This window comes from Pelobates fuscus, chromosome 6 (assembly GCF_036172605.1).
Source record: "Pelobates fuscus isolate aPelFus1 chromosome 6, aPelFus1.pri, whole genome shotgun sequence".
Lineage (NCBI taxonomy): Eukaryota > Metazoa > Chordata > Amphibia > Anura > Pelobatidae > Pelobates > Pelobates fuscus.
The window spans coordinates 293000602-293027820 of record NC_086322.1 but is presented as its reverse complement, the minus strand read 5'-3'; the positions used below and the strand labels follow the sequence as shown (position 1 = coordinate 293027820).

Sequence of the window (27219 nt, the reverse complement as noted above, 5' to 3'; positions counted from 1 at the left end):
CGCACAGTGCTCTGAGCGCACATGGTAATTCCTGCCAGCCTTGGATTGGTATTCCTTGCTGCAATACGGGCAGGAGAAACACAGTTTGTCCCCCTCTGTCTGCTCTCGTCCACAGCGCTGCATGTGATACTGATACCCCATCAAGCTGGAGAAAGTTGCAGTACAATCCTGCAAGGGGCACAAAACTGTATAGGTAACACATACTAAATATGCACAGCATGAACTGCAATAAGTGTATGTGTAAAACATATTACTGTGGACCGTGAACCAGTACCTGCTTTGCACAGCGTAATTTTCCCATTTGTTTTAGGACTTTGCGAAGACGCTCCCTCTCTTTCTGTTCGTCTAATGGTGCATCCTCAGAATTGGAAGACTGCAAAAGATATATCATCTCACACTGAGGAATACCACTCCCCACTCACAGAGCGGGTACAAAATACACCACTCACACAGCATTCACAGAATACTCCACTCATAGAGCTGGTGCAACATGACCAACACAATGAGTACACCATGTTGATTTACATAGTAGACAACCATCCACATTTCACACAGTGGGTACATCATGCCCATTTCACACAGTGGGTACACCATGACCATTTCACAAAGTAGGTACACCAGGCCCATATCACAAAGTGGGTACACCAGGCCCATTTCACACAGTGAATACACAATGCCCATTTCACACAGTGGGTACACCACGACCATATCAGACACCGAGTACACCATTCCCATTTCACACAGTGAGTGCACCATGCCAATTTCACACAGTGGGTACACCATGCCCATAACACAGAGTGGGTACACCATGCCCATAACACAGAGTGGGTAGACCAGGCCCATATGACAGAATGGGTACACAATGCCCATATCACAGAGTGAGTACACCAGGCCTATATCACAGAGTGAGTACACCAGGCCCATATCACAGAGTGGGTACACTATGCCAATATCACAAAGTGGGTACACCAGGCCCATTTCACAGAGTAGGTACACCACGACCATATCAGACACAGTACACCATGCTCATTTCACACAGGTACACCATGTCCATATCACATACCAGGTGCAACTCACCCATTTCACACAGGTGGTATACCACACCATTGATAATACTGCAATCTTACCTTATTTACATGCTCAGCCATTGTGTGGTAATTCAGACCAGCCTTGGATTTGAACTGTTTCCTGCAATGTTGGCATCTCAAGGCTTCCTGCAGCTGATAGAAAGACGAACATTACTACTTGACGCATACACACACACAACAGGTATCAAACACACAGAACTGATTACGTACACTTTTACTGTAAAACACATTGCTGCATGCAACACACACACCAAACTGCAAACAGTGATCAACTGTTGGGCATGGGTGTATACAAAGCATGGAAAATACAAACATCCCATACCATTAGTCGAAATTGGTAAACAAAACTCAGCCCACAGACATGGCAAGAGGATCAATAACCAAGACAGATAGGCTGGTAATTTACATGTCCTACACCGAGTACATATACCCATTCACAGATATCTACAGACATACAGTATGTCTCCGCTGCAAACACAGACACAGTATCTCTGCTACACACACACAGACACATGCCTCGACTATCCCCACAGACATCCAATGCACCCTTCTATACCCGCAGACACACACTATATCTACACCCGCAGACATACAGTATATCTTCTCTATACCCGCAGACACACAGGATATCTCCTCTACACCCGCAGACACACAGGATATCTCCTCTACACCCGCAGACACACACTATATCTACACCCGCAGACACACACTATATCTTCTCTACACCCGCAGACACACAATATATCTCCACTACACTCGCAGACACACAATATATCTCCTCTACACCCGCAGACACACAGGATATCTCCTCTACACCCGCAGACACACAGGATATCTCCTCTACACCCGCAGATACACAGGATATCTCCTCTACACCCGCAGATACACAGGATATCTCCTCTACACCCGCAGATACACAGGATATCTCCTCTACACCCGCAGATACACAGGATATCTCCTCTACACCCGCAGATACACAGGATATCTCCTCTACACCTGCAGATACACAGGATATCTCCTCTACACCCGCAGATACACAGGATATCTCCTCTACACCCGCAGATACACAGGATATCTCCTCTACACCCGCAGATACACACAGTATATCTCCTCTACACCCGCAGATACACACAGCATATCTCCCCTACACCCGCAGACACACAGCATATCTCCTCTACACCCGCAGACACACAGCATATCTCCTCTACACCTGCAGACACACAGCATATCTCCTCTACACCCGCAGACACACCGTATATCTCCTCTACACCCGCAGACACACCGTATATCTCCTCTACACCGGCAGACACACAGCATATCTCTTCTACACCCGCAGACACACCGTATATCTCCTCTATACCCGCAGACACACAGTATATCTCCTCTACACCCGCAGACACATAGTATATCTCCTCTACACCAGCAGACACACCATATATCTCTTCTACACCCGCAGACACACCGTATATCTCTTCTACACCCGCAGACACACCGTATATCTCCTCTACAACCGCAGACACACCGTATATCTCCTCTACAACCGCAGACACACCGTATATCTCCTCTACAACCGCAGACACACCATATATCTCCTCTACAACCGCAGACACACCATATATCTCTTCTACACCCGCAGACACACCGTATATCTCCTCTACAACCGCAGACACACCGTATATCTCCTCTACACCTGCAGACACACCGTATATCTCCTCTACACCCGCAGACACACAGTACATCTCCTCTACCACCGCAGACACAAAGTATATCTCCTCTACACCTGCAGACACACAGCATATCTCCTCTACACCCGCAGGCACATAGTATATCTCCTCTACACCCGCAGACACACCGTATATCTCCTCTACACCCGCAGACACACCGTATATCTCCTCTACACCTGCAGACACACCGTATATCTCCTCTACACCCGCAGACACACCGTATATCTCCTCTACACCTGCAGATACACAGCATATCTCCTCTACACCCGCAGACACACAGTATAGCTCCTCTACACCCGCAGACACACCGTATATCTCCTCTACACCCGCAGACACACCGTATATCTCGTCTACACCTGCAGATACACAGCATATCTCCTCTACACCCGCAGACACATAGTATATCTCCTCTACACCCGCAGACACACCATATATCTCCTCTACACCCGCAGACAGACCATATATCTCCTCTACACCCAATAAATCACACCCAATAAATCTTCTGTACACTAACTCCCTCACAGAACATACACAGCCAATCCTACCTGCTCACACACGTCCATGTGCTTCTTCAGACCAGCCATAGTCTTGCGTGTGACGGATACACAATTAGGACATGTAACTTCGCCTCTCTTATTAACCTGGCGCTGGCAGGCATCCTCCAAACTGCCTGTGGGAGGGACAGAGAAATGCATGTTATCTGTTTACATCCAAATACATGAATCCCCTCTCCCACTCGGGAATAAAACCTCCGTACTTCATATTCTGAAGACTAGATTAAGACTTCATTCTGAGAGATCTTGCAGACTGCAAAACCAAGGGAGGCCACTGCTGCATTAAACTATAATAAATCATTGTAATATAAACGGTCATCATTTTTTTAATTTATGTCTAAAATACAGCTGACTAAAAGGTCTCCTAGAAATGTGCTTTTACATGATTTTGCTGTGTGATATTGTTAAGCTTGACCTCGATGCTCAGATTGAAATTCTTTGATCCATTAAATTTGCCTGGATGTATCTCACACTCCAGAGGGTTGTAAATTACCTGGAAGTGGTACAGAGTTTTCCCGACGGGCATTTGCACTGTGCAACTTCTTCCTCGACTCATCAGTTCTTCCTCTTACGATCCTTCCACGTCCCCCTCGAGATTTGTCCTCCATTTTCCCCAGCCCTAGAAAATAACAAAGAATATAATACCTTCTGTCCTCCTACTTTTCTAAGGATGAGGGAGGTATAGGAAGTTTACAGAGCATCTACACATGAGGATGAGACCATGAGAAATTTTGGGAGATCTGTAGACATGAAGCTTAGACTGGGGGAGATTTGGGTATTCGATTCACTTAAAAAGGAGACCTGCAAGATGTGGGAAGTTCACATGAAGAAGAGAGTCCTATACATGTAAGGAAAATATCTGTAAAGCTTGTGGTCTGAAGACTTCTACATTTTAAATCTTTGTACACACAAATAAAGCCTACCACTAAATCCTGTTTTAATTGCAGAGCAACTAGTTATTAATTACTAAGATAGTACCATATTTTCCTTCCAACTTTAAATAGATTGAAAGGGGCACTGTAGTCACTATAACCATTTCATCTTTTTGAATTCGTTATAGTGCCTGGAATCCACTGGCACTGTCCCTCCATTCAGTGTTAAACCACATAAGAGCAGTTTAAACACTAAAAAGAGACCCGGGCAACCCACAGTCCGGCCCCTTCTGGAGGTGTGGCTAAGGCAGAGATTACACACTTCCTTGTAGTCAAACCCATTAATACCATCAGTTAAGGCTCTGATAGGCTGACAGCAGTCAGGTGCCTCTCAGTCAATCACAGCTGCCTACTGCTGCTCAGGCTAATACTTCCCCATTAGCCCAAGCAGCAAAGATGGGATGGGCTGCTGGGGACTCTCGTTTAGCATTAAAACATAAACGTTTTAATGCTGAATGAAATGACGGTACCAGGGAGCTCAAGACAGTGTCTCTTTAACATTCAGGTTGCTGTCTCCTGTACTATGGTATGAATAAAGAACATGGAAGCCAATCTAGTGTTCTCTACTATTCATACCCAATGTGGTTGGGTATGAATAGAAGAAAACAGAGACCAGTCTAGTTTTTTGGTATTATTTTCTGGTTGGGTATTGCATGGAAAGCATAGAAGCCAATCTAGTATTGTATTTATTGTTTGATTGGTTTATGTAGACCATAGTATTAATATTGCTATGTAAATACCTTTCAGGCTGAAGGCACCAGTGATGGAAGTCTGCTCTCCTGTGAACTTCTTGGGAGTTTTTTGTTTCCTTCCTGACTCAAGAGGGAGAAGAAAAAAATAAAAGGGTTGTTTGAGAACCATCATCGTGGAACAAACAACAGGACAGAACTGGAGAAATCATGGATGCATGAAAGAGAATGGAAGCAAGATAATAAATGAGACAGACACAATGGAAGCAAAAGAATGAGTTGAATTGACTTTAAAGGAGTGAAAGAATGAATGAAATTGACAAAATGGGAGTAAGAGGATGAATGAGACAGTCATAAAGGGAGAAGAATATGACTGAGACAAGCAGAATAGGAGCAAGAGAATGAATGAGAGACATAGAGAATGGCAGCAAAAAGACAAATGAGACAGGCAGAATAGAAAAAAAAGAAACTTAACAAGACAGACAGAATGTGAACAAGAGAATGAATGAGACAGACAAAGCGGAAACAGAGAATGAAAGCGATACACAGAATGACAGTTAGGCAAATAATGTAGACCAAAGAAAAATCTGCCTGCATTTGACATGTTTTGGGAATCGTTTCTACTTTCTGCTAGCTGACTTTACAGAGAATGGCATCACTTAGCCCAGCTTGTGTGCCCACAAACACGCCTAGCACATGAAGACACCCAGAAGACATTTATGGCCCATTTTCACGTAGTGTCCAACCAATACTGGCCGACGTCATGAATGAGTATGTAAGGACTCCAGATAGGGAGCAAAATAAAGACTACATCCCTGAAATTGCAAGAAATAACGCTACCTTCTGGCTCACACACTCTCTCTCAATGCAAGGCATCTGGAGAGAGAATATTACTGTCAATTATTATACAGCTCTTTACAATAAGACATTGGGGACATTAAACAAGTGTAGATATGCAAATTAATGTGACATAGACAAGCGGTAAAGAGAGATCCTGCTCAAATGAGCTTACAATCTAAGAGTAAGGGAAAGGGGATGTGGATATGATTTACAACTTCATCCAAAATGAGCCTGTATGACACATACAGAGTGTCCTTCAGTGGGCTCGAGAATGAATGAAAATGAATGAAGGCCAGGGCGTGCTGGCGCATGCGCTCCAACGAAGTCTGGCAATTAGTTAGCCCATAAATTGTTATTGTTATAGTTTACTTGTTCTTTCTTTCTTTACTTTATCCCTAATATGCTTTAATACTTTCTTGCTGGATGTTGGGGGCAGTGTGACAAAATGGACGAGACAACGGCAGATGGTGAGGGCAGACGAATAGGCTGGGACAGGGACAGGCCATAGAGGGAACAGTTATAGCTCATTCGTCACGTATCCAAGACATCCAAGATATCCAAGAAATCACCACTCTAAAAAGATGCGCCTATTATTTCGGGAACTTAAACGGTTAAGTCCGGATATAGTTTTCATTCAGTAAAACCTATTTACCATTCTAACATTAGCCTACAATTAAAATACCACATATACACCAATAGTCATGAAGTCAGAACACATTGTAAAAGGAATGGGGTAGCAACACTTATTCACAAAAGGTGCCCCATCAATGTGACGCGTGTAAAACAAAACTCGGAGGGACGGTATATAACAGTTTCGGGAACGCTATACTCACACGCCATACACCTCATTAACATACATGCACCTAAAGAGCCGACTCCAGAGTTCTAGGACCTTCTCAAAGCCACATTAGAGAGACTACCTCACGGTATGGTCGTCGAGGGGAGGGGGGGGGATTTAATGCTGCGCCTGGCCATTGACAGGAGCACGAGAAGCGGACAAATACGCTACCATGGCAGAGGCAGCCAAGACAAATTGGAACATAAATTTATTTGCTCAACATGGCTGATAGATGTCTGGAGGGCGCACGATATAAGCAACGCTGATGACACACACTACTCAGCACCACACGTCACATATTCGCGCGTTAACTATTTCCTAGTAAATTACCAATCACGTGGTCAGACCACTCTGACATAGCTATAGAGCTTGATAACCTATGCACAACGTCCCCATGGAAACTAAACACATCATTACTTAAAGACCCGAACGTTACGGCAATCGTCCAAAAAGAAATTAAGGAATACTTCCAATTAAACTCCTCGGCCAAACGGACACCCGCGACCATATGGGCCGCCCACAAAATGGTAATTAGGGGAGCCCTAATCAGGGAAGCAACTAGGAAAAAGACAAAAAAACGAAAATTAAAAACCCTCCTTAATGACCTAAAAAAGGCCGAACAGTGGCACAAGATGGACCCATCCCCTGACAAGCTCCATGACTTAAAGACATTGCGACGTCTTATAAAGAAAACACTCCTTGATGACACCGCCAGAGCCATGGTTTGGTCCAAACAAACTTTTTACGAACACGCAAACAAAATGGACACTATGCTGGCCAGAACACTGCACCCACGCCCCTGTCAGATTCACATCACCACTATCAAAGACGACATAGGTAAACCTATGACAACACCGACTGATATAGCAAAGGTATTCATGGATTTCTATAAGGCCCTGTACAACCACACTGCCCAGGAAGATGACAACCCAACTGACATTACAGAAGCCATACAAACATACCTACACAAGCTAACATTACCGAAACTAGGCCCGGCTGCTGGGGCAACCCTGGGCGGCGAAATTACCATAGACGAAATAGACAGAACTACATCAACTTTAAAAGGACATAAAAGCCCCGGGACCTCACGGATTCAAGGGAGGATATTATAAGACATTGCGTGACGACTTAATACCACACATGACAATTTGGTTTAATTACCTGATGGAGGGGTGAATTCCAGATCCTAACATGTCATTGGCTACCATAGTGCTACTCCAGACGCCTCCCAACCGGAAAATCTGGTTAATAAATTATGATACCAAAATACGTGCGAAAGTGCTCGCTGAACGACTCTCCCCCCCCTCCTGAAGGGACTGATACACGCATACCAGGTGGGCTTTTGTACCGGGGCGCCAACTCTTTGAAAACACCAGACGAAATATAGACCTGATATGGAAACAGGCCTCCACCCAGACACCAACTCTCATCCTGTCCCTGGACGCCGAAAAGGCCTCCTACAGGATAAAATGGTCGTATATGTTCAAATTACTGACACACCTAAAATTCCCAGAGACATACATAACGACCATTAGAACCATGTATACTAATGTCACAGCGCAAATCAGGATCACAGGAGCCCCTAACACGCCCTTCTCAATAAGCAATGGGACACGACAGGGATGCCCTCTGTCCCCGCTACTGTTAGTCCTCTCCCTCGAACCACTATTGCATGCCATACGCACAAACCAACTAATACAGGGTATCACATGGGTAGAGAAAGATTCACAGACGATGTTCTGCTCACCCTCACACGCCCCAAGAAATCCATGGAAGCCTTGGCATATGAACTAAAGAATTATGGTGTACTCTCGGGCTATAAGGTCAACCTGAATAAATAGAGCGCTTTTCCCATAGCTTTGTCGGCAGTGGACACAGCACACATCAGCGACAAATACTGTATACACATAGAACATAAGGTGATAAAATATCTAGAGCTGGGAGGGACAGTGGTACTCGCCCCAAACCCAGTAATAAGAAAGAATCCTAACCCCGACCCTCTGGTGCGGCCGGAGACGGGAACATACTCCTACCCTGAACGGGCCAATTGTGGGATACCCCTTATATATACACTAATGCCGACCCCTGCTTCTGACACAGGCAACCACCATGACCTCTGAACCAGGAACCTCTCCACACACGCACCACCAGTCTAGTCCCAGGTTTTTCTCTTCATATATCCAGCGGGTCTCACACAAACTTTGTAAGGGAAATGTTTATTATGTTTTTTTTAATTCTTTATTTTTGTAGTGCGTAGGGAAATGACAGTTGCTTGTGAGGTACCCCAAAGGCAGTCCTCTAGCACAATACGAACAGTTGAACATAGGGGTACAGGGTAGATCAAGCACATGTTTTATATATATATAACGATAGAAACGTTTTAGCTTTACTTTGTTTAAGTATATTATGTTTTTTTATGTTAGTAACACAACAAAATTAAAAACTTGTCGGCACAATATACTGATGCATAGACTGAGGAGAAGTCAACTCATCAGGTAACAATAAGACAAAAGAATCTAAACCAACTATTGTAAAACCTAATGTATGCAACCGTGCTATGTAATCTGAATGCATTAGTGTTTTGTAATGATATATGTGCAACGAAAGCGTCGACAAACCAAAAATAAAGAATAAAAAATAAATAAATGAAGGCAAAAAATGAAAATAAGAAATACAAATTAGAATGGGTGGGAGATCAGCTGTACCCCCACCTCACCCCTCTGATGCACAGGGACCCTTCTTACTGTGCTTCATCCGTCCTGAGTCCTCATCGGCTCCCTGTGTGGCATGGCGGCTGTGCGGGATGACAGCTCCATTCTCCTCTGGGGGACGCAGAATGGCCGGTTTAGAATGTCTGTGTAGAGGAGGGGGTTTTTCTGCCTCCCTGGGAGTAATACAAAGGGAACAGGTTTAACGGAGACCCCTCCACTCTGATTCTACTCACCCCACATATAGCTAATTCAACCAAATGCCCCAAGCAAGCACTGCAGTTTCCAAAACTGCCAACAGTACTAATAGATGTCTTCCTACATACTGCTATACTCCCTACTGACATTAACTGACTCATCCTACATACTGCTATACTCCCTACTGACATTAACTGACTCATCCTACATGCATTGCTATACCACCTATTGACATTAACTGACTCATCCTACATAGATTGCTATACCACCTACTGACATTAACTGACTCATCCTACATACATTGCTATACCCCCTACTGACACTAACTGACTCATCCTACATACATTGCTATACCACCTATTGACATTAACTGACTCATCCTACATACATTGCTATACCCCCTACTGACATTAACTGACTCGTCCTACATACATTGCTATACCCCCTACTGACACTAACTGACTTATACTACATACATTGCTATACCCCCTACTGACACTAACTGACTCATCCTACGTACATTGCTATACCCCCTACTGACACTAATACACTCATTCTACGTACATTGCTATACCCCCTACTTAGACTAGTTGACTCACCCTACATACATTGCTATACCCCCTACTGAAACTAATAGACTCATCCTACATACATTGCTATACCTCCTACTGACAATCATAGACTCAGCCTACATACATTGCAATACTCGCTACTAACACTAATAGACTCATCCTACATACATTGCTATACCCCCTACTGACACTAACAGACTTATCCTGCATACATTGCTATACCCCCTACTGACACTAACAGACTCATCCTACATACATTGCTAACTATATGGAGTTAGACTTCTCACTTTTTTATTTCTTGTTCACTTTAGGTAGCACTATGGATTGACTTATTATTTAGTTATTATTTTGGCTACTTAGGCAGACAGGTTATTAAGGTAATAGGTAGGCACTTACACTATAGTGCCGAGGTATATAGGGAACGGTTTAGTGCTCTCTTTAGGTGGGGAGTTTGGGGAATTTGGTAAATTCATTGGGCAACTTTAATCCTCCATTCAGGAGGCTTTGTTCCCCTTTCACTTTTTCTTTTCCCCCCTTTCCCCCCCCCACCCCCTCAATTACCTATTTACCTTCTCATATATTAGAAAAAGGTTATAAAGCTTTAGCCTGATTCTATACCCCTGATTAGACCTTTCCTGCCTTTTTAACTTTTGTCCTTAGGATTATTAAAGGTAGGGACTCCTTCCCTTGCACTACTCTCCTACTAGGGACTCTGGTCCCCCAGCTCTTTGTTCAATATATTGCTATACCCCCTACTGACACTAACAGACTTATACTACATATATTGCTATACCCCCTACTGACACTAATAGACTCATCCTACATACATTGCTATACCCGTACTGACACTAATAGACTCATCCTACATACATTGCTATACCTGTACTAACACTAATAGACTCATTGTAACGGACCGTTTCAGCAGACAAGGGGTTAAAACCCAGTTTAGGCGATATCCCCCTTTTCCATAGACCAGCAGCTACAGCAATCACCAATCTCCCAAACTGCGAACTGTACGAATTCTGGAAACTCCCGAACTGGAATCAGCCGAACAGGAAAAGCATACAATCCGCTTACACTCCTGGCAGTCAGCATACAATCCAATTCCCCAAAAAACGAGACGACACATCGGTTTGAGGGTCAAGCAGAATCTGAGGACTGGAACACCCAGCCTGCTTTTTATTACAGTTGTGCACATACAGGACACACCCAGGGGGAGGCATAAAACAACCAATCAAGTAACAGTACAACCCACACATCCCCTCCCCTCAGATAAGCAATTAACATAATTATTACATACAGTAAAAATACAGTTTCCACACATACTCTGTAACTTTAAAACCATACATCACATTCACATAAAAATACATATCCACAATCAATCCATTCAGGGGAACAACATATTAAAAAATGTAATGAATCAGACCAGGGGTTCAAAAGTTAGTAAAAGTATCTTTTGTTCCCCCTGGCTGGCAGTATTTTAATCTGGCTCAAACAGTAAAAGTAAAACATCCCCACAATGCATCCTGGCTTCCTCCCTTCTGCCCTGGAGATAATTGGAGAAGTAATCCAATTATCTCCCAGGTCAAAGACAAAACTCCATTACACATGTGGGGACCTAAATACAGGATTATGTTTTAAAATATATGGAGTTACTTTTTATACATTAAACACAGACATGTAACATATCCCCAGATAGCTCAGGTCTGCGTGCACATTATTAGGCGAATGGCACGCAGACCACACAAATACAGTTTAATTGCCATGGAGCCAAAGTCTTTCCCATAGTCTTTCATTATATGAATAGGCTCCATGGCATAGCTATCTGGGGGTATCACTGCTCACACAGGGCAAGTACCGAATGGCCCCACTGTGTTTAAAGGGCCAGAATGAGTGACATGCACTCTGTTAGGGCCGAATACGTTTTGTAAAAGGGCCAATCTCCCAGAGCCATAGTCCAAAGGCAAGAGGCGGGCAAGCAGCCCCCTCCAAGGACACGTGGCGAGGTCGGTTTCGCCACACTCATCCTACATACATTGCTATACCCCCTACTGACATTAACTGACTCATCCTACATACATTGCTATACCCCCTACTGACACTAATAGACTCATCCTACATACATTGCTATACCCCCTACTGACACTAATAGACTCATCCTACATACATTGCTATACCCCCTACTGAAACTAATAGACTCATCCTACATACATAGCTATACCACCTACTGACACTAACAGACATATACTACATATATTGCTATACCCCCTACTGACACTAATAGACTCATCCTACATACATTGCTATACCCCCTACTGACACTAATAGACTCATCCTACATAGATTGCTATACCCCCTACTGACACTAATAGACTCATCCTACATACATTGCTATACCCGTACTAACACTAATAGACTCATCCTACATACATTGCTATACCCCCAACTGACACTAATAGACTCATACTACATACATTGCTATACCCGTACTAACACTAATAGACTCATCCTACATACATTGCTATACTCCCTACTGACAATCATAGACTCATCCTACATACATCACTATACCCCCTACTGACACTAACAGACTCATCCTACATACATTGTAAAACCCCTTACACTGACACTGTGAATAGTCTAATTTCTGCTGTGCCCTATGTCCTGCAATGTATACAGACGCACACGGTTTACAGACAATGCTCTCCCTCGCTCCCTAGGAGGGGTTTTTTCTGCCTCCCTGGGAGTAATACAAAGGGAACAGGTTTAACGGAGACCCCTCCACTCTGATTCTACTCACCCCACATATAGCTAATTCAACCAAATGCCCCAAGCAAGCACTGCAGTTTCCAAAACTGCCAACAGTACTAATAGATGTCTTCCTACATACTGCTATACTCCCTACTGACATTAACTGACTCATCCTACACGCATTGCTATACCACCTATTGACATTAACTGACTCATCCTACATAGATTGCTATACCCCCTACTGACACTAACTGACTTATACTACATAGATTGCTATACCCCCTACTGACACTAACAGACTCATCCTACATACATTGCTATACCCCCTACTGACACTAACAGACTCATCCTACATACATTGCTATACCCCCTACTGACACTAACAGACTCATCCTACATACATTGCTATACCACCTATTGACATTAACTGACTCATCCTACATACATTGCTATACCCCCTACTGACACTAACAGACTCATCCTACATACATTGCTATACCCCCTGACACTAACAGACTCATCCTACATACATTGCTATACCACCTATTGACATTAACTGACTCATCCTACATACATTGCTATACCCCTACTGACACTAACAGACTCATCCTACATACATTGCTATACCCCCTACTGACACTAACAGACTCATCCTACATACATTGCTATACCACCTATTGACATTAACTGACTCATCCTACATACATTGCTATACCACCTATTGACATTAACTGACTCATCCTACATACATTGCTATACCACCTATTGACATTAACTGACTCATCCTACATACATTGCTATACCCCCTACTGACACTAATAGACTCATCCTACATACATTGCTATACCCCCTACTGACATTAACTGACTCATACTACATACATTGCTATACCCCCTACTGACACTAATAGACTCATCCTACATACATCGCTATACCCCCTACTGACACTAACAGACTCATCCTACATACATTGTAAAACCCCTTACACTGACACTGTGAATAGTCTCATTTCTGCTGTGCCCTATGTCCTGCAATGTATACAGACGCACACTGTTTACAGACAATGCTCTCCCTCGCTCCCTATATGCCTATTAGTGGTTTACAGTGTTTTGTTTTATAGGGGTACCCCATTGTACCTCTCTTTCCCCCCACTGTTGAATGCAGACTGTTTTGGTCTTTGCTCTCGGTTGCCCCCCCTGTCTGAGTGATTCCAAACCAGATGTTTTTGCAGCTGTGACTTGGAGACAAAAACGGCTTCGCAGTATGGACAGGAGAATCGCAAACGGAAAGAGAGCCCGACCTGGAGGAGAAAGAGACCAACACAAACACAGGACAGGAAACTTGTGTGGGAAAGGAACTTGTGGCAAGTTTAGTGTTTCGCTCCTAGGCAGCACTGAGTATCACAGAATAAGAAAGATTACTGTATACTAATCCCTGGCAGCACTGAGTATCACAGAATAAGAAAGATTATTGTATACCAATCCCTGGCAGCACTGAGTATCACAGAATAAGAAAGATTATTGTATACCAATCCCTGGCAGCACTGAGTATCACAGAATAAGAAAGATTATTGTATACCAATCCCTGGCAGCACTGAGTATCACAGAATAAGAAAGATTATTGTATACCAATCCCTGGCAGAACTGAGTATCACAGAATAAGAAAGATTATTGTATACCAATCCCCGGCAGCACTGACTAGTACTGCGTAAGGAAGGTAAGTACTCACTCAGTCTCTGGCTACACAGACTAGTACAGAATAAGGAAGGTACTCACTCACCCCCCGGCAGCGCTAACTAATATAAAGTAAGGAAGTTAGGAACTCCCTCACCCCCTGGCAGCGCTGACTAATATCAAGTAAGGAAGGTAGGTACTCCCTCACCCCCTGGCAGCACTGACTAATATCAAGTAAGGAAGGTAGGTACTCCCTACCCCCTGGCAGCACTGACTAATATCAAGTAAGGAAGGTAGGTACTCCCTCACCCCCTGGCAGCGCTGACTAATATAAAGTAAGGAAGGTAAGTACTCACTCACCCCCTGGCAGCGCTGACTAATATAAAGTAAGGAAGGTAGGTACTCCCTCACCCCCTGGCAGCACTGACTAATATCAAGTAAGGAAGGTAGGTACTCCCTCACCCCCTGGCAGCACTGACTAATATCAAGTAAGGAAGGTAAGTACTCTCTCACCCCCTGGCAGCACTGACTAATATAAAGTAAGGAAGGTAAGTACTCTCTCACCCCCTGGCAGCACTGACTAATATAAAGTAAGGAAGGTAAGTACTCCCTGACCCCCTGGCAGCACTGACTAATATAAAGTAAGGAAGGTAGGTTCTCTCTCACCCCCTGGCAGCGCTGACTAATATAAAGTAAGGAAGGTAGGTACTCTCTGGCCCCCCTGGCAGCACTGACTAATATAAAGTAAGGAAGGTAGGTACTCTCTGGCCCCCTGGCAGCGCTGACTAATATAAAGTAAGGAAGGTAGGTTCTCTCTCACCCCCTGGCAGCGCTGACTAATATAAAATAAGGAAGGTAGGTTCTCTCTCACCCCCTGGCAGCACTGACTGATATAAAGTAAGGAAGGTAGGTACTACCTCACCCCCTGGCTACACAGACTAGTACAGAGTAAGGAAGGTAGGTACTCCCTCACCCCCTGGCAGCGCCGACTAATATAAAGTAAGGAAGGTAGGTACTCACCCCCTGGCAGCGCTGACTAATATAAAGTGAGGAAGGTAGGTACTCACCCCCTGGCAGCGCTGGTAATGTTGTTTCAAGCTGTACACACTGGGAAATTCTCGCCAACACCCGGAGCTGGGACACTTCACCCGAGTCCGTGTCTTAAACATCTCCTTCCACTGACCAATTAGAGCAGCCTGAGAGATGGTTAGTGAGGGAAACAGGAAGTTAGTGAGGGGCAATGGGAGGACACATGGTCTGTGTGAGGTGGAGGGACGATAGGGGATCAGACAGAGGGGAAGAAGAGAGGGGATCAGTGGGAATAAAGGAGACATGAGGGATTGGTGATTAACTATTTCAGGGGGGAGAAAACCTGCAGTTTATATTACACTTGGTTGAACTATAGTTTTAGACTGGATAATATATCATCAAGAGACAATGAGAGCTTTTCTAAAGGTTATATAATGATATCCATTATCCCTTTTATAAGCAAGGCTCATTACCGGTATAACTCTCATTTCACGGGTCTCTGTCCTTGGGTATCTGCTCTGTGCCAAACCCTGGCTTGAAGATTCTCCTAGGGAAATAAATCTCAGTATCAGCAAGACTTTAAAATCTTACTCGTCAAACATCATGGTCACCATGGCTGGCACGATGACACACCACCCGTGTGACCAAACCACTTTGCAGTCAGAAATACCTGCGTGCTAAACCAGACTAGAGACTAGCAATTTGATGCAATCGTAAGATGGCTGCCACCACACTCAAACGCTGACAGATATTCAAGTGGTAATTCAAACTAAACCTTTTAAAGCTTGGTTAGAAGAAAATAATATTAGTCTGTTTGCATTAATTTATTAAACTTTGTTATTAAAAGACATTTTCAGGTGACAGTGGTCCTTTAAGAGGCCGATATAATCACTGTGGACAAAACATGGGTGTAGAATAATCTTTGAATTGCTCTCTACACAGCTGTGAGTTCCATAAGAAATCCAGTCCTTTTTGCTGGGGTTTATTCTCTTTTATATCGGATTTGAGAAATGCTAAATATTTGTCTAAAAGAATCAAACTGGAACATTTCCATGATTATTTTGCCCTTAAATTTCCCTTTCCATGGTTCCGGTGTTTAGTACATTTCTTGACACAGGTGGGGGGCTGTAAAAGCTTTGGTGATTTTGGTGGTCTGGAAGTAACAGAATATTTACCAAATTCAGAATTTTCACATTTAATCCTAAAAGCAAAAAATTGCCTGTGTGACTATGGCTGAACTGGGGAATTTTACAGATCAATTAATTTTGAGTAAATGTTTCCATTAAAACTTTAATTTATGAAAATTCGAACTTTAGTAAATAATCCTGTGAATTTTCCTCTTTGCTCCAGCACTATTTTGCTACATTTTAGTATTTAAGGGGAAATTATAGGCACCCAGACCATTTAATCTCCATTCAGTGGTCTGGGTGTAGTGGCGCTGTAAATTTCGGTCTTACTAAGTCAAACACTGCAATTTCTGAGATATTTTTATTGCAGAGCTAAACACACCATTAGTGGCTGATGGCCGCTAGAGGCGCTTCAGCTGCTCTAACAGTGTCAGATTTCGGTCATGTGACGTTCGATGTCTTCACACATTACATGACAATTTCAAACGCCCTCTTAAACTGATCATAGGGAAGTACTGGATTAAATGCATTTTTTTCCCTTTCTTAAAATTTAATTTAGGGGCCCTCTACAGGGTAGAACAGTATAGCGTAAGAATCCGTATTTGTATTCCCACAGCTATAGTGTTCCTATAATAAATGACTTATTGTTCCACTTCCTTTCTTCCGGTCCATAATATTCTTATTCAGATTAACCCCTAATCTCTCATCTAATATATGTAAGTCTCCCATATCCGCCATGATTTCCAGGGTCATGTCACCTATGCATACTGATTGGCAGCATGTGGAGTGTGCTGCCCTGCAGTATGTACAATTCAAATGCTGCCGGTGAGGAATCATTTTTCACGTGTTGCCCATTAACATGAACAAGTGATATGTGTTCAGTGAAACATGGTGGTTGTGGAAACCCTAGCTATATTCCCAACACATGTTTACATTAGGGCCTTCTCTTTTTGATGACTAGACACAAATTACTGTTAACACATGTTGTCTCTTTTGCCTTATTTGGTATTTTGTTGTTTGCCTTTAAACCTAAATATAAAGATTAAAAAATCCCTTCGACTGTCTCAATAAACGCTTGTTTGTTTGTCTTTTCCAATTATTTTAATTATTCCACCGAGCACTCGAGAGGTAATCTAGCTCTTCTGCTAATTTACTTCGCTCCAATTACGAGCCAAATAATATGAGTTTAAGAGGCATGTAAAAACACACAATGGGAAATCATTTTTATTATTCGTGCCGATTACTGCCTTGGATTATATGAAAAGTTTTAAGGGAAAAGGATAAAAGGATGTATTCACCAAATTGTGAATTGCGCCCCAAAATAGCCAAACTGCAAAACTCATAATATCAGCCTCTCATAATCGGCTATCTATTTGGAGGTTTTAAATAAGTTTGTGCTATTTGAAGACTTTGTGCTATACAATATACAATTGAGCTCAAAAACATTTAGCATCAATGACCACATGCAGTCTTTTGTAATAGTTGTCTATGAGGCCCCTAATTCTTGCAGGTGGTATAGCAAAATGCCTCCAGATCATGCAAAGTAGTTGGTCGTGTTGTATGAACCGCACGTTTGAGATCTCCCCAGAGTGGCTCGATGATATTAAAGGGATCCTATAGTGACAGGAAAACAAACACGTTTTCCTGGCACTATAGGGTAAATAGGTGTGTTCCCCCCCCCCCCCCCCCCCCCCCCACTCGGGATCCCTTCCCATGGTGCTGAAGGGGTTAAAACCACTTCAGTCACTTACCTGATTCCAGCGCCAATGTCGCTCGGCACTGGGTCAGGCTCCGCCCATGCTCCTCCCCCGCCGACGTCAGCTGACGGAGGAGAACTAATGCGCATGCACAGCAATGCCCGTGCGTGCATAATACTTCACCACAGGGGAGCATTTTACAATGCTTTCCTATGGGGAAAATCTGACGCTGGAGGTCCGTGACGACCTCCAGCATCAGATAACGGACCAAAAGTCAGTTTGGATTCCGGAAACCCTTTAGTGGCTGTCTGTTAGAAAGCCACAGAGGGCAGACTTAGAGCTTCAATGTAAATATTGCAGTTCTTTGGAACTCTCTGGAATGTTTTACACTGCAGCACTGTTATGGTACTTTTTGAAAGTAAACCAAAATGTTCAAAGTCTATCTGTTCCTGTCCAAATCAATAAATTAAATTGCGTATATACGCTGAAGTAATTAAGTCTGACACACGAGGTTCAGGTTAAAATAACTTCGAGAAAGTTTATTGGCAAGTGCAGTAAAAGCGGGCGCGCAGGCCCTTTTAAGAGGCATTTTGCGTCATCATTGATTATTAGAATATCAGCAAATAAACATCATCAATTGGATTAATTGTTAAGTGACGGAGTTAGTGTCTTACCTATTGGTTAGTAAAATTAAGAGGTTAGTCCCGTGCCCACCCATCAGAGGTGGGATTATTCTGGACACGGGTGGGGGACAAGGGGGTCCTAAGCGTCATTTTACACGGTCAATGATATCAGGCTTTATGTCCAGGTGCAAGGTCTCTTATGAATAGAACATTTCATTACTACTGTGTTCTGTGGCCTTCAAACTGTACTATCTTACAAGCTCTAAGGAGTAGCCAGCAAGTCTTAAGGAGTAGCCAGCACCTCCTGGTACTTGTCCTTGAAGGAAACACAGTCTTTGTCTACTGTATTAATTGGGTTGAGAAGTTCAGTCACGTAATGTAGTTTTAAAATGAACAAGTTAAGTCATGAGGACAAAATGGAGGATTGAAGAAGTCAGGTTAGGAGGACAAAATGGAGGACGAAGTCACAGTATAAAGTTAAAATGGAGTTAGTACAATAATTCAATACAAGTACAATAAAGATTTTTTAATAATTCCACATCAGCACTAAGTGCAAAAGGGTCACAGCACCCGGACCACTTCAATTAGCTGAAGTGGTCTGGGTGCCTACAGTGTCCCTTTAAGGTAAGGAGACTGTGATGGCCACTCCAGAACCTTCACCTTTTTCTGCTGTAACCACTAGAGGGTCAACTTGGCCTTGTGCTTAGGGTCATTGTCATGCTGGAAAGTCCAAGAGCGCCCCATGCGCAGCCTTTGTGCAGAAGAATGCAAATTGTCTTCCAGTATTTTCTCATAACATGCTACATTCATGTTGCCATCAATTTTCACAAGATTCCCCGTGCCTTTAGAGCTCACACCTCCCCAAAACATCAGTGAGCCACAAAGCATGCTTCACAGTGGGGATGGTATTCTTTTCACTATAGGCTTGTTGACGTCTCTACAAACATAGCTCTTATGGTTGTGATCTATTTTGGTCTTGTCACTCAAAACAACAGTGTGCCAAAAGCTGTGAGGCGCGTCAACGTGTTGTCGGGAATATTGTAACCAGACTTTTTTGTGGCATTGGTGCAGTAAAGGCTTATTTCTGGCAACACGACCGTGCAGCTCCTTTTTGTTCCAGTATCGTCATATTGTGCTCCTTGAAACAACAACACCATCTTTTTCCGGAGCAGCCTGTATTTCTCCTGAGGTTACCTGTGGGTTTGTCTTTGTAGCCTGATCAATTCTTCTGGCAGTTGTGGCTGAAACCTTTCTTGGTTTACCTGACCTTGGCTTGGTGTCAAGAGATCCCTGAATTTTCCACTTCTTAATAAGTGATTGAACAGTACTGACTGGCATTTTCAAGGCTTTGGATATCTTTTTATATCCTTTTCATCTTTATAAAGTTCCATTACCTTGTTATGCAGGTCTTTTGACAGTTCTTTTCTGCTCTCCATGGCTCAGTATCTAGCCTGATCAGTGCATTCACGTAAGAGCTAACAAACTCATTGACTATTTATACTCAGACACTAATTGCAATTTAAAAAGCCACTGGTTTGGGAAATTAACCTTTAATTGCCATTTTAATCTGTGTGTGTCACATTGTGCGTCTGTAACAAGGCCAAACATTCAAGAGTATGGAAACTTTTGATCAGGTCCACTAGGGTGATTTCTGTTATCATTATGATTTAAAAAGGAGCCAAACAACTATGTTATAATAAATGGCTTCATTTGATCACTATACTTCAATCAAATCATTTTTTTTTTTTGCATGATCAGTCATATTTTCAAAATCAATGCCAAATATCTCAATTTCTGCCAGGGTTTGCAAACCTTTGAGCACAGCTGTATAATAAAAATATATTCACCTTGTACATTGTTGTGTTTGCTGCATATCCTTAGGGGTTGCAGCTTCTGCAGTAAGCTATGCCCTAGCCGGGAAACGACTCCGTCAATTCTGATGCTCTAACAGGAGTATACATAGTCCCACACTAAGCAGCAGTTCCATTTACCAGATGAGATGAATGGATCTCCTCCCTAAACTATTAGTACTTAAACCACGGCTACAATCCGCTTACTGATCATGCATCCATACAAGTCTGTCCTCCTGTGCAGTTTGTGAGTGGAGAAAGCAGAATACTGCTGTGGTAGTGTCAGTGTTAGAGGCACAACGCGTGCATTTTTACTATAGTTCTGTTTACTATTTCTATTGCTCCCCTCTACATTTTTTTAGTTTGTCGGCCAGCTTTTTACGGTCTGTTTATATATTATGGTCTGCTTTACTGCCACGTACAAACAAACGGATCAATAAACTTCCAGGTGAAAATGTATGGGGTATTAAATGAGGGAGGCTATTTTTTACTTTTTTTGTTTACTGTTCAAGTGTGGAACCCAAACGCCAGCGCCACTGATGCCCAGCAATAGAGTTGGTCTGAGTACAACCATTCCAGTGTGGATGAGCATTTTAGTTAAACATTAAAGATTTGGCAAACTTCCTAAGTAGCCTAGGTGAATGCTAAATCCTAAAAATGATTACAAGTTCCTAGCAACATGCAGATCATACCAACAATGTACAGATCACTTTATAATCTATATTTGCACAGTGGCACAATGAGAGCCTTTCACAAAATGTTGCATTAATATCTATAATATCTATAGCTATTTGAACATCTTCCACCAGAAATGCACTTAACAATGGGTTAATGAGGAAAGTTAGCTAATGCCAAAATTTACATAGGCTATGTATACAGGAATAAACGCCAATATATTACTTCTGAGATTTTACATTCCGCTTTCCCGTTGCAAACGAACATTAGAGGACATGCTGTGCATGCTCTCCATAAGGCTGACGGAAGTGTGGGGATCCCTTTGGTACGATTTCAAAGCATGCTCACACCCCCTGCCATAGTGTAGGAGTAATATGCTAAAGGCAGAGATGGAGTGTCTCTTTGAAGTTGCTCCAGAGGGATCCCTATTTTTCGTCACCCCGTAATGAGAAGAGGAGATCTGAGAACTAAAAATAATTTGAGGGCTTTCAGATTTTTTTTTTTTTTTTTAAAGCTAAAAAAGTCAAATAGTCACTTGTTTCATTGTAGTACAATCCAAAAAAACTAAAATGCTAAAAAAATCATAATACACACTTATTTAAATGAAAGAGCATTAAATATCATCTAAAATAGTGGTGGCCAAAGGGAAGGTCCCCAGATGTTTTTACAACTACATCTTCCATGATGCTTTGCCATTCTAAATGCATTCTTAAAGCATGCAAAGCATTATGGGCATTGTAGTTCTACAAAATCTATGGGTCTACATTTTGGGCTGCCTTTGATCTTAACATTGTGCTAGCTAATGTATACATTTTAATTGAAAGGTTTTTAAAATGTTGGGCCCTACCCCACTTGTCAATCAGCTCTTGGAATAGACCTTTCTAGCTGGTAGCATACAGGTCTAAAGCAAGGGTTGAAATAAAGGACTCTCCCCCAGGGGGTTCTCCTGTTCATGAAATATAAGTACGGAGTGACTGATGTCACTCAATTTTGTCGCTGATGTTCTGGCACTGAGGCCAGAATGCTGGCATCATCGAGATGTATCGCCCTGCTTGGGGAAGTGTCCTCCATTATGGCCATTCGCTGTTCAGAGGGAGGAAGACAGGATCTGAGGGTGGGTGTTGAAAATGGCAGTAATCTAGCAAAGGGCAGCAGGTTAGTAAGTAAATAAAAACTCCCACAGCAATTAAATATATATATATATAATTAATTTTTAAAAATACATATTTGTTGGTTTGGGAGCTGTTATACACTTAGTTGAACCTAGCATAACAGGCTCCTGTAAATGAAATTTGTTTTTTGTTTTTTAAGGGACACTATAGTCCTAAGAATCCCTACAGCTTAATGTGTTGGATCTGGGGCATATAGCCTGTCCTTGCAAGCTCAGTTATGTAAACGCCGCCTTTTCAGAGAAAATAGCTTCACGTTCATTACGACAGGCACTAGAGGGACTTCCTGGGTTCAGTACTGCAGAGATTGAAGGACTGACTTTCAATGTCTCCACACTCTGCATGGAGACTCTGAACACTAGTCATAGAGATGCACTGACTCAATGCATCTCTATGAGGAGAAGAATATTATTATTATTATTATTGCCATTTATATAGCGCCAACAGATTCCGTAGCGCTTTACAATATTATGAGAGGGGGGATTTAACTATAAATAGGACAATTACAAGAAAACTTACAGGAACGATAGGTTGAAGAGGACACTGCTCAAACAAGCTTACAGTCTATAGGAATGGTGCATTGGTTTAGCTGAGGTCATCAGTATTGATGATCTCAGCTGGGCAGGTAGGGCGACCACATGGAAACCAAAGTGACAGGGAATAAAGGTGAATAAAACTTTTTTAAATTAATTCTTTGGGGGGACAGAATCTAAATCGTCACTAGAACACTATATAGGAATACATAAAGTGTGTTGTATTACCAGTGTTCCTTTAATTACATTGTATGGAATACTGGCCTGGCACAGCAAAAGCACACCATGTACATTTATTTAACACCCATGGTACCATGCAGCATCATAGGTGGTTGACTTTGCCAGCACCATAGAATCTTGAGGAGGTAAGTGTGCTTCACACTTACCCCACCATACAAACCGCATTTTTCTGGAGTAAAGGTATAATGAAATGTCAACTTCAGAGACATGACTGATCCTCTTTAATGTTATTGATGCTAAAATTGCTACTTTCTTTTTAACTGATAATTTGCATCTAATCCTCCATGTGCCAAGGGATTGGATGAGAGGTGCTCCATTTGCGTCCCTATAAATGTTTATGATATAAAGCTTCTAACCTTGTCTGCGGGCATCGGCTGGACAGTTCGAAGAATCCTGAGAAGGATGGACGCTGAGCTGGAAGGTCGCTCGAGATTTGCTGGTCCTGGGAAAATATCTCCTTGTACCGGTGGAGTTTGCCATATCTGCTAAGAAAGATTGCAGAGAGATAAAGCTGAACTAGGGTCAGAATGTAAAAGAGAACAGGGACTCCAAGTTCAGTGGACAAAGTTATAGAGAATACACAGCCAAGAAAAGGTTACACAGGCACCAGACGCTGTGTGATGCTAAGCGGGTCCAGAAAAGAATAAGGAAAGACTTTGCTTAAAAACAAAAAGAGGTTTCCTCAATCGGTCTGCTTGGCTATATAAAGTTATTTCTATGGTAAGAAGGTATTATTTTATCTTATGACCCTCCTTTAGGAATACATACTGAAGCAGAGTCTAAATGTAAATTAGTTACCGGTACTTTGCGTGAGTGATTTGACGGTTGAACACCCTTCCATAAAATGACGTAGCCATACCAATCCAAAAGGCTTTCTAATCATGCAACTAGAAAGATATGCCTTTACAAATAATAATGGGAAGGCAGCAAATACATTTACACAATGATGTTAAAATGCAATACATACAGGGAAAATAAAAAATTAAATTAAAAGCTAGAATTTAAAACTAAAACAAACACATCAGGTTTACTTTAAATATTTTAATAGGCAGATTGCACTCTAGGCCTTCCGAGGGGGCAAAGTCATAGCAACACACCAGTGGAGGTAAGTACGCTTTTTTTAATTTACCGCCTCTGTCTTATTCACCCCAGTAAAAGAGCATTAGCATTTACTACGGTGAAGGAAAATAAACGGTGACTTCTCTAGATGTGAAAGTTCCTCTAAATTAACCCCTTAAGGACACATGACGTGTGTGACATGTCATGATTCCCTTTTATTCCAGAAGTTTGGTCCTTAAGGGGTTAAACTGTATTTATGGGATTGTCTACCACCTAAACAATGATCATCTCATGGTGGGTTATTAGATTAGGAGGGAGCAGGTGGTGGGTTATTGGATTAGGATGGAGCAGGTGGTGAGTTATTAGATTAGGAGGGAGCAGGTGGTGAGTTATTGGATTAGGAGGGAGCAGGTGGTGGGTTATTGGAATAGGAGGGAGCAGGTGGTGGGTTATTGGAATAGGAGGGAGCAGGTGGTGGGTTATTGGAATAGGAGGGAGCAGGTGGTGGGTTATTGGAATAGGAGGGAGCAGGTGGTGGGTTATTGGAATAGGAGGGAGCAGGTGGTGGGTTATTGGAATAGGAGGGAGCAGGTGGTGGGTTATTGGAATAGGAGGGAGCAGGTGGTGGGTTATTGGAATAGGAGGGAGCAGGTGGTGGGTTATTGGAATCGGAGGGAGCAGGTGGTGGGTTATTGGAATAGGAGGGAGCAGGTGGTGGGTTATTGGAATAGGAGGGAGCAGGTGGTGGGTTATTGGAATAGGAGGGAGCAGGTGGTGGGTTATTGGAATAGGAGGGAGCAGGTGGTGGGTTATTGGAATAGGAGGGAGCAGGTGGTGGGTTATTGGAATAGGAGGGAGCAGGTGGTGGGTTATTGGAATAGGAGGGAGCAGGTGGTGGGTTATTGGAATAGGAGGGAGCAGGTGGTGGGTTATTGGAATAGGAGGGAGCAGGTGGTGGGTTATTGGAATAGGAGGGAGCAGGTGGTGGGTTATTGTATTGGATTGAGGGTGCAGGTGGTGAGTAATTGTATTGGATTGAAGGAGTAGGTGGTGGGTTATTGGAATAGGAGGGAGCAGGTGGCGGGTTATTGGATTAGGAGGGAGCAGGTGGCGGGTTATTGGATTAGGAGGGAGCAGGTGGCGGGTTATTGGATTAGGAGGGAGCAGGTGGCGGGTTATTGGAATAGGAGGGAGCAGGTGGCGGGTTATTGGAATAGGAGGGAGCAGGTGGCGGGTTATTGGAATAGGAGGGAGCAGGTGGCGGGTTATTGGAATAGGAGGGAGCAGGTGGCGGGTTATTGGAATAGGAGGGAGCAGGTGGCGGGTTATTGGAATAGGAGGGAGCAGGTGGCGGGTTATTGGAATAGGAGGGAGCAGGTGGCGGGTTATTGGAATAGGAGGGAGCAGGTGGCGGGTTATTGGAATAGGAGGGAGCAGGTGGCGGGTTATTGGAATAGGAGGGAGCAGGTGGCGGGTTATTGGAATAGGAGGGAGCAGTTGGCGGGTTATTGGAATAGGAGGGAGCAGGTGGTGGGTTATTGGAATAGGAGGGAGCAGGTGGTGGGTTATTGGAATAGGAGGGAGCAGGTGGTGGGTTATTGGAATAGGAGGGAGCAGGTGGTGGGTTATTGTATTGGATTGAGGTTGCAGGTGGTGAGTAATTGTATTGGATTGAGGGAGTAGGTGGTGGGTTATTGGAATAGGAGGGAGCAGGTGGTGGGTTATTGGAATAGGAGGGAGCAGGTGGTGGGTTATTGGAATAGGAGGGAGCAGGTGGCGGGTTATTGGAATAGGAGGGAGCAGGTGGCGGGTTATTGGAATAGGAGGGAGCAGGTGGCGGGTTATTGGATTAGGAGGGAGCAGGTGGCGGGTTATTGGATTAGGAGGGAGCAGGTGGCGGGTTATTGGATTAGGAGGGAGCAGGTGGCGGGTTATTGGAATAGGAGGGAGCAGGTGGCGGGTTATTGGAATAGGAGGGAGCAGGTGGCGGGTTATTGGAATAGGAGGGAGCAGGTGGCGGGTTATTGGAATAGGAGGGAGCAGGTGGCGGGTTATTGGAATAGGAGGGAGCAGGTGGCGGGTTATTGGAATAGGAGGGAGCAGGTGGCGGGTTATTGGAATAGGAGGGAGCAGGTGGCGGGTTATTGGAATAGGAGGGAGCAGGTGGCGGGTTATTGGAATAGGAGGGAGCAGGTGGCGGGTTATTGGAATAGGAGGGTGCAGGTGGCGGGTTATTGGAATAGGAGGGAGCAGGTGGCGGGTTATTGGAATAGGAGGGAGCAGGTGGCGGGTTATTGGAATAGGAGGGAGCAGGTGGCGGGTTATTGGAATAGGAGGGAGCAGGTGGTGGGTTATTGGAATAGGAGGGAGCAGGTGGTGGGTTATTGTATTGGATTGAGGGTGCAGGTGGTGAGTAATTGTATTGGATTGAGGGAGTAGGTGGTGGGTTATTGGAATAGGAGGGAGCAGGTGGTGGGTTATTGGAATAGGAGGGAGCAGGTGGTGGGTTATTGGAATAGGAGGGAGCAGGTGGTGGGTTATTGGAATAGGAGGGAGCAGGTGGTGGGTTATTGGATTAGGAGGGAGCAGGTGGTGGGTTATTGGAATAGGAGGGAGCAGGTGGTGGGTTATTGGAATAGGAGGGAGCAGG

The 27219-nt window shown here is 43.5% G+C and overlaps 1 protein-coding gene across 4 annotated transcripts in view; it reads right to left on the bottom strand.

The window, feature by feature from the left end:
- ZNF512B (zinc finger protein 512B) overlaps positions 1-27219 on the bottom strand; it is a 49117-nt gene that overhangs the window by 9227 nt on the left and 12671 nt on the right. For 2 of the 4 annotated variants that reach the window (XM_063459475.1, XM_063459478.1), the window contains exons 2-12: positions 23867-23995; positions 16070-16143; positions 15635-15763; positions 14031-14194; positions 9410-9549; positions 5039-5110; positions 3860-3985; positions 3358-3482; positions 1128-1220; positions 275-373; positions 1-168 (exon numbers count right to left, since the gene is read on the bottom strand). In XM_063459475.1, coding sequence (XP_063315545.1) covers positions 1-168; positions 275-373; positions 1128-1220; positions 3358-3482; positions 3860-3985; positions 5039-5110; positions 9410-9549; positions 14031-14194; positions 15635-15763; positions 16070-16143; positions 23867-23995 — 1319 coding nt within the window. The remainder of the gene's footprint in view (positions 169-274; positions 374-1127; positions 1221-3357; positions 3483-3859; positions 3986-5038; positions 5111-9409; positions 9550-14030; positions 14195-15634; positions 15764-16069; positions 16144-23866; positions 23996-27219) is intronic. The other 2 variants (XM_063459476.1, XM_063459479.1) reach the window with 1 other exon arrangement.